The following is an 8,682-nucleotide window of genomic DNA, read 5'->3' as shown; positions in this document are numbered from 1 at the left end:
ATGCACATTAAGTGTATGCTGACTCCTAGCCTAAAGAGAAAGCGATATAATAAACCCCAGCTTTTCATTAATCCTCTAGATCTAAGCACAACAACACACTACTGGAAAGAAAATGGCTCATCCTCTTCAACACCTGCCCATCTTTCTCTGGCATTTCTGGACCATATTTCCACTGACACCAGCAGAACTCATATTTGGTTTGTTATTTAAACACTGTCCAGCATCAAACAGCCATCTGATGACCTGGACTTCTACAAGTCAAGCTGTTTTCTCTCTGGGGGACCATGTACTTTTAGCTATCTCATCATTCAGCATTTCGGCTAAGCAAAGCATCCAGGCTCTCTCTGTAGCCAACAGAAAGGCACAGGTGCCTCCCAAATTATCATCTTTACCGGAAGTGCCTCTGTGCAGATGAAGTGTTGCCTGCAAGGATGAGGAGTGCAGACCAAGACATCTAACTCCTGGCCTAGATCAGGACAGGTTGCTCCTACCCCAAGACGGCTGGCAATTGGGGAGCAAAGTCAGTTTTTTCTTTAGCAAAGCATATCAAACTGGCATTTTCAATATCTCTAGATTCCCTCTTGTGGCAACTTCAGTCCCATCAGCTTCAAACTAAATGGGCACTGAAACAATTAACCAAGTTAAAAGCAAGCCCAAAGGGAACTTCCAGATGTAAATATTCTTTTTTTTTTCCCACCAGTAATCCCCACTCTGAAAAATACAGGTTAGAAAATTTGGTTAGTTTTATGAGCCTGAAGGTTGACAGCCCATTGCATTAGCGAGTCTAGTGATTAACGGGTTGGGAACGGTGGCCACATGCCAGCATACCAAACCGATTAGCTCAGTCAACTGAGCGGTCCTCTGCGGACAAACCCAGCTCTCCAAAAGAATAAAAGGCAGAGGGGACTCCTGATCCAAACTCCCAAAGATTTCAACTCATCTGCCATCTCACCTCATTGTCCTCTGCTCTCGCCACCGGCGAACGATTGCACAGAAGTCAGTCGGCATTAGGTCAGAAGGACACACTAGGAGTTTCAGTACTGCTTCTGCCGCTATGCCTGTTAACTGAAGCAGCTTCAGCTCCATGTCCCGCAGCAGTGGTGGAGGTGTGGGATGGATCAGCGGCGGTTTTGGCAGCAGGAGCCTTCACAGTCTAGGGGCAAGAAAGAGGATTTCCATGAGTGGAGGGTATTGTTGGGTCAGGTCATGGCGGGTTGGCATGTAGAGGTGGTGGAGCTGGGTTTGGGTTCAGAGGAGGATGTGGCCCTGGAGGTATTCGAGATGTCACGGTCAACCAACACCTCTTGGTACCTCTTAACTTGGACATTGACCCCAACATGCAGAAAGTGCGGCAGGAGAAGGACCAGATCAAAGCCCTCAACAACAAATTTGCCTCCTTCATTGACAAGGTAAGACATGTTCCGCTTCATCCAGCCGGGCATGTGTGTCATTGCCTGTAGAGTAGGATCAGGATTGCTCTCAACTTTACCAATTTACTTCTAAATCCTTATAGCACAGAGTTAAGGATTTTGTTCAGCTTGTTACTTGCTGATTGTCTATACGGCTCATTTTGTCAGAGCTCTATAGACAGTCTGGATATGGTGCAAATTATTTTTCCAGGTTACTTTGCAGTCAAATATCACTCCTGGTTTCCAAACCTTCTTACCAATGATCTTTTGATGACATACCCATCTAAAGCCCATTTTAAATTACATTAAACAAAACCAAAAAACCCTCACATTAAAGCCCCTATCTCACAAAAAGTGAAGCAGGTTTTGAGTTGATGATCCCATATGATTTAATTTGTCCTGATGGGTTTCAGGTGTGGTTCCTAGAGCAACAAAATAAAGTACTGGAGACCAAATGGAACCTCTTGAAAGACCAAAAAATTGTGAAAAATAACCTTGAACCTATGTTTGATGTGTACATCAGCAACATGAGAAGACAGCTTGAGGCTCTAGGAGGAGATAGGCTGCGGCTCAGCTCAGAGCTGAAGGCTATGCAGGATGCTGTTGAAGACTTCAGGATCAGGTAAGCCACATACACACAGGAAGAAACCTGTCCAGTTTTTCTTCACTTTATCTTCTTCCTGGACAAGTTAAAAGACCCAAGGCAAACCCAAAAGAGAGACCTTTCTGTGAGACCTCAGAAAGGACTAAAGTGACTCGGTTCCCCTCACTTTAGCTGCTGTAGAAATGTCAGCAGCAGCACTCTACCCATTGCAAGACATACGCAATTTTTTTGCAGGGACAGGTGAACTTTTTAAGTGTTGCAAAAGGCTCAGATGGTCAGACATCCACAGGAGTTCAGAAACACCTTCTCAAAAGCTTAGTCTGTCCAGAGCTTAAGCTTCCCAAATGGTTTCAGTTCCCGTGTAGTCATTTTAATACAGACCAGGATGAAACCTGAATCTTAACAAGACTGTTGAGCACTCTGAATGCTCACATTTCTTACTGATGTGGGTTCTTTTCCAGGAGAGAAAAATTGTCTAAAAAGAAAGATTAGTTTTAAGTGTGTGTTTAAGTGTTTTCTTCAGTTTTATTTATTTTTTTAAAATTATTATAATGTCCCTTAATATCAATGTATTGGATAGTTTTAGCACTTCTGAAAGTCAGGAGTTAGCTTCCACCCCATGGAAAGTCACTGAAATCCTTGGCGAGGGTTTCAGCTCAGCTCATTAACTCTTTAGGCTGTTAGGAGGAGGTGTTCGCTCTCTCATCCACTCTTTGCACTTTGGAAAAACATCTATCAAGCGTTAGTGTCTGCTACCATGCCCACAAGGGATACACTGCTTAATGGATGTGAATAAGTAAGGAGCTTAAATTGTCAATCCGGAACCAGAAAAACAAGAGATGAGAGCTAGGTGCAAGCTGCAATTCAAAACAAGGACACGGGCATTCTGCCACAAACCCTCTGCTCTCCCTTTCCTGGGAGATCATGTGTCCGACACTTTCTGCCACCTTTACCAACAGTGCCTCTAGCCCAAAAGTAGCATCGGAGCAAAAACAACTGCCTTGGGGAAGAGAAATCATCATCCATGGTCTACTTTGAGACTTCTTTTTTATGGTTCTCTGTGCCATCCGAAAATAAACATTTAACAGAGAAAAAAATCTGTCCTATGTCAGTTTGGCCATGTGAGACCTCAGGGTCTGCTACAGATCAGCCACCTGGATTTCCTTAGTTCATTTTAGGATGGGACAAATGACATTCTGGAAATAAGTATCTTTCTCCATTGGCTACAGAAGAAACCGCAAAGAACAGAGCTTAGCCAAAATAGCCAAGTTCCAGGTAGCTGACTTGAGATGAATCCCAGCTGTAAGCACAATACTGTTATTGATTAACTGGGTTAGAGAGTTTCCTTCTTCTGTTCTCGTCACAGGTCCATGGTGAAAGCAATTTTAAATTTTGAAAAGCGATGTCTAACATTAGCAGAGTCTGGAGCAGCAAAGCAGCAACAGAGATTGCTCAGCTGAGAAAAGACCCTTGAGTGTGCCATGACTTCAGACAAGAAATCCTTTGACAACCAAAGATCACATCATAGAAGAGGTTCAGGCTTTAATACTCTCCCTGCATCTGACATAAAGTGGCAATTATTCCTTCTGGCTCCAGATCAGGGAATCTTTGGGCAAAAGCTCAATTACATCATACACATTGCTGGGCAGGGACCATCATCTTGCATTGTGGCAGGAATGCCTACACCTACCAAAAGAACGTCACTGCTTCTGTCCCCATTTCCCAGGAATTTGTTCTTCTTACCTTTATTTATTTTAAACTTTGTGGATCCCAAAGTATTCTTCCTAATGCTTTGTTCTTCTGAGTCAAATCATAATCCACACAGCAATTAGAAATTAGACATATGCCAAATTAGTTTTCCTCTTCTACGTGGCTAAGAGCTTAGAGACCCACAAATCTATATACAGGCTAGGAATTTGCTTAATGGAAATGATTTTAAGGGTTGTATATTCCTGATGTGAAGAAATCATCCCCCATGAAAGGGTCATGAAAGGCTAACATTTTATTAGCTGCACGGACTCCTTCCTTTGAACTCCTGTCTTTCATCTCCCCCATTTAATCATTTCATTTGAGCTGGGCATCAGTCCATGGCTATTGCTGGTTTTCATCCTTTCCCAAGAGTGGGACTGCACGCTGCTGCTGATCCAAACCTTGGCATTCCTTGCCCAGGCCATCATCCTCCCTCCTCCCCAGCCATCCCCAGCCCTCCTGAAGCCACCGCAGGAGCTGGCGTCAGAGATCCCAGCTCTTCTGACTAACCCAGGTGTGGCAGCAATGAGCTCAGCTACGGCTCCACCCAGCCCTCCCGGCCTGAGAAAATTTAGAGAATACAAGGCTCCCGTTCACAGCAAAAACTTCTGGGAGGTTAAAACGTGCCTTTAATGAAGGCCTGCAACTTTTCTAGATGGCCTCCTCCCACCACCTAGCCCAAGGGTGCGATCTTTCTGTCATAGTTGGTGAGATATATATACCTAATAATGCTACGTATAATATATGCACCGACATAGCAAGGACATAGGAATGTTAGGTAGGTATTTTTGTTGTTTCCTCCAAAGATCTATGCATTGGTGGTAAATGCCCCTGGGAACATACTCTTAGTCTCTCCACAAGCACCCTGCAATGAATGTGTGGAGGAGCAATTTCCATACACCCATGGTGGATGGGGTGGGTTGCAGTACGGAAGCTGCAAAGGGATGCTCATCTCCCCTTCCCAACAGGTACGAAGAGGAGATCAACAAGCGCACAACTGCAGAGAATGACTTCATTTTGCTCAAGAAGGTGAGGCACCAACAACAAAGAAGGGACACATTTTTTAAAAGCAAAACGCATTTGAATGCAAATAACCCTTTTTATCCGGCAGTGCCAAGCTGGGCAAAGCACTTAGCAAACATGTAGTCATCCCTCCTTGAAGCAGAAACACCCAGCTGTGCCAGTGTGTCAGTCCTTGGCAATAGCTCGTTCTTGTTTCAGCCCCCTCATCCAAAATTCAGGTGAGTCCTGGTCCCCAGGTATGAGATCAGATTTGGGTCATCCATACCTTGTAGTCACTCCACCAGGTGCTCTGCCACTTCTGCAGCCTTTCTGTACCCAACCCCACCCTCCACAGCTCCCCCCGGTCCCACCTGCAGAAGACGCAGTAAGAAACTTCCACTATTTCAAGCACTGTGTCCAAAATATCTGTCTGTGCACTGGCAGAAAAAGGGAAATTCAGTAGCTTCTGACACGTCAAAAATTGCTTAGATCTATGGACATCATCCCTCCCTCCCCCCCCAAAAAAGGTGGAGGGAAGAAACCAGATCACTCTTGGCTTTGTTTAAAGGCACAGAGGTCAAGAAAGCCTTCAGTTCTGGCTTGTTGCCAAAGCTTCCTATTAAATGACAACTGGTCTTTGTACAAGGATGCAGATAGGCAAGGTTTGGTTCACTGCCTCTGTTGTCGCGGTTCCAGGATGCAGATGCTGCCTACATGAACGAGGTGGACCTGGGGACGAAGGTGGATGCACTGACAGATGAGATTAACTTCCTGTGAGCCCTCTATGAAGCAGTAAGAATCTCCCAAATTTCCCAGTTCTGCTATTTTGCCATTTTCCTGGTACCAACAGGATCGAACCAGCCTGAGAAAGCTGTTCGGAGCTGCAGTTCCTCCCCATTCCTACCCCTCTACCACACACCACCTCTGGGACAAGCACAATGGTGAAACATTTGGGACTGAGAACAAATTTGTTTGACTTAAAGGAGCTGTCTCAGATGCAGTCACAGATCTCTGACACCTCCGTGGTCCTATCCATGGACAACAATCGAAACCTGGACTTGAACAGCATCATTGCAGAGGTCAAAGCGCAGTATGAGGACATCGCTAGCCGGAGCCAGGCAGAGGCTGAGTCCTGGTACCAGAGCAAGGTGAGGATGTGAAAATTAACCAGGTGAGCTAGGAAAATTTTTGGTTAGCATTTCCCAAAGGCTATTTTACACTGGAGAGTACAAGCAGAGAGGACAGGGGAGGAAGGTGTAAAATCAAATTGATTTGGATAGGATTTCTTTTAGGTTCTTGGACATGTGAAAATGCCATTTTGACAACGAGAGACAGAGGAGAATAAGGAGATAGCGGGAGGAAGGAAATATGCTAAAGCTCATGAGGAAGAGCCTGGATTGAGTACAAAAAGAGACAGAAGACCCGGTCAAGAGAGGATCAGAGCAGGGTCAATCTCTACCAATGAGTTCAAGCTCCTGCCCAGACCTGACTGTGCCCTGGTGTCTCATCTCCCTGCCCATCTCAGTATGAGGAGCTGCAGCTCATGGCTGGCCGGCACGGGGATGACCTCCACAACACCAAGATGGAGATCTCAGAGATGAACCGCATGATCCAGCAGCTCCACTCAGAAATTGATAGTGTAAAGAAACAGGTATGGTGCACCTCCATCTCCATTACCTTGATGCACCCTTGCAAGGATGCCTGGAAATCAGGGTCCAAACCCACTGAGCAGTCACCAGACTTATTTCCACTTCTTGCAGTGCGCCAGTTTGCAGACAGCCGTCACAGACGATGAGCAGCACGGGGAGATGGCTGTCAAGGATGCCAGAGCAAAACTGGCTGAGCTGGAAGATGCTCTACAACAGGCCAAGGCAGATCTGGCCCGGCAGCTCCACAAGTACCAGGAGCTCATGAACATCAAGCTGGCCCTGGACATCGAGATCGCAACATACAGGAAGCTGCTGGAGGGCAAGGAGAGCAGGTGGGTGCCTCCTGCAAATCAAACGATGTCCAAACCCATAGATGTTTTCACATTTGCCTTGCAACAAGAGAGGGAATGGCCACAAAAACTTGCAGAGAAAACACACCCCTATCCTACGCAGTTACAGGTGTTACTTCAGTTCCTGTTGGATGCTTACCATCGGACCATTAACACCCCAGACCATTCTGTTATCCAGTGTCCCTGGTGCCAAGCTGTTGCTTGAAATTGTCCTAAATAAAGCCTTTCCTGTCCTCTCTTTCTTCCAGGCTGGCTGGAGAAGGCGTTGGTGCAGTGAATATCTGTAAGTAATCTGGCTCCTAAGCAACAGATTCAGTATTCATTGAGTTATTCCTTAAATGTACCTGGAATTGAGGATAAGACAATGAAAATGAGCCATGCTTCTAGTAGTTACCAGCACAAAAATGGCGCATACTTAGTGTTTTGCAGCGCTCTGTGGGACCGGGGAGGCCAAAGAGCATCTTTGATACATCTTTTCTCTGACCAGCTCTGAACTTGGAAGGTTTTGTATATTGAGACTGTCCTTAGGAGAGCCAGATGTCTAAGGCCAGCTCTGCTACAGGATAGGAAGAAAAGCCAGAGAAGATGTGTGAAATACAGACAGTGGTAGACAATCCAAGAAAAACCATGAATGTGTGAAACTAAAGGTTGAAATTCCTTCATACTATTCCAAACAAAGTAACCCTCTGTCCATGGTTTCCCATCACAGCTGTGGTCTCATCCGGGAGCAGCTATGGAGGTGGGAACACGTTGGGGCTGAGGTCAAGCTTCAGCAACAGGCTCAGCATGGGGGAAAGCGGTGCCAGCTCCAGCAGCGGGAGCTGCCTGGCTGGGGGATTCAGCTCTGGCACGGGAAGCGGCTCAAGCATGAGGTTTGTATCAAAAAGCACCACCGAGAGGAGCTATCGGAGCTAAGTCGTGGCAGCACCCAGCTCATTCAGAGCAGAAGAGGTTGAGCACCACCACCTGCTGCCAGCACAAAGCCTGTTAACACCATCCAAGGAGCCACGCTTATCTTTTTCCCATTAGGGGAAAACATATTCCCAGTACTACTTATTGGCTTGGGAGAGATGCCTCTCCAAGTCCAATTAATTCCTCTGCACAAAGGCTCACCCAGCTGACCAGAAGCCCAGCGCCGCTTGTCAATGAGTAATCAGCCTTCCCATTAATGGGTTCCATTGTTAGAGCTCAGCTTGCAGCTTCCCAGGGCTCCCTTCTGCTCCAGTGCCCTGGTGCAAATCCCGAGTAGATGCAGTACTTGGATTTACACCAGTGTACATGAAAGCAGAACGTGTCCCTTTACCTGCTTATGATAGAAAGCGGGAGCTGAGTTGAGACCACAGTCTCTTGTGCTCCCCCCTAATCAACCCTGCTCCCCTCTGCTGGGCTTGCTCTCCCCAAAGGTTTGAAGAATTGAAAACGAAGCGTCTTTCAATAGAGAGGCAGTTGCTCTGTTTCCCAATTCCTCTTCGTTGCTGTTGTTTCACTTCAGGGCCCTCCAGTTCTACCTACATCCAAAAATGCACCCTTCATTTTCCATAGGTGAAAGGAGTTGGCTCTCTATAACATCTAATTCCTCACCCACCCAGTACGTGTAATTTAAGCCAAAAGACCACGTAACCTACAGGTTGCTACACCTTGTCTCAGCAGCAAACCATTCTCCTTTCCACCAGCCAAAGTGAGCTTAAAGTAGAGACAGGGGTTAAAAATACAGGAAAAACATACAGGAGGAACAGCAGGCTTTGGTAACATAAATTTTACATAACCTGGAAAAAACATCTCTGTTTTAGTGCCTTTGTTCTTAGCTTGGGGTTTTCTTCCTTCTCTTTTTATGGAAGGAGGAGGGAGGCAAAGAGGAGGGTTGGAGAATTATGTGCCAAAATGTAACTCGCTTGTTTCCTCTCATCTTCGGCTCCCAT

At 46.1% G+C, this 8,682-nt stretch overlaps 1 protein-coding gene across 1 annotated transcript; it reads left to right on the top strand.

The window, feature by feature from the left end:
- The first annotated feature begins 1,084 nt into the window (after positions 1–1,084).
- On the top strand, positions 1,085–7,678 carry LOC104029122 (keratin, type II cytoskeletal 75). The gene is given in 10 exon segments (XM_075724861.1): positions 1,085–1,188; positions 1,226–1,409; positions 1,823–2,031; positions 4,731–4,791; positions 5,461–5,556; positions 5,748–5,912; positions 6,290–6,415; positions 6,525–6,745; positions 7,012–7,046; positions 7,473–7,678. Coding segments are annotated over 10 exon segments (1,407 nt in total).
- Positions 7,679–8,682: the final 1,004 nt, after the last annotated feature.

This window comes from Pelecanus crispus, chromosome 26 (assembly GCF_030463565.1).
Source record: "Pelecanus crispus isolate bPelCri1 chromosome 26, bPelCri1.pri, whole genome shotgun sequence".
NCBI lineage: Eukaryota > Metazoa > Chordata > Aves > Pelecaniformes > Pelecanidae > Pelecanus > Pelecanus crispus.
The sequence above is the reverse complement of the archived record's forward strand: the minus strand, read 5'-3'. Positions and strand labels throughout refer to the sequence as shown.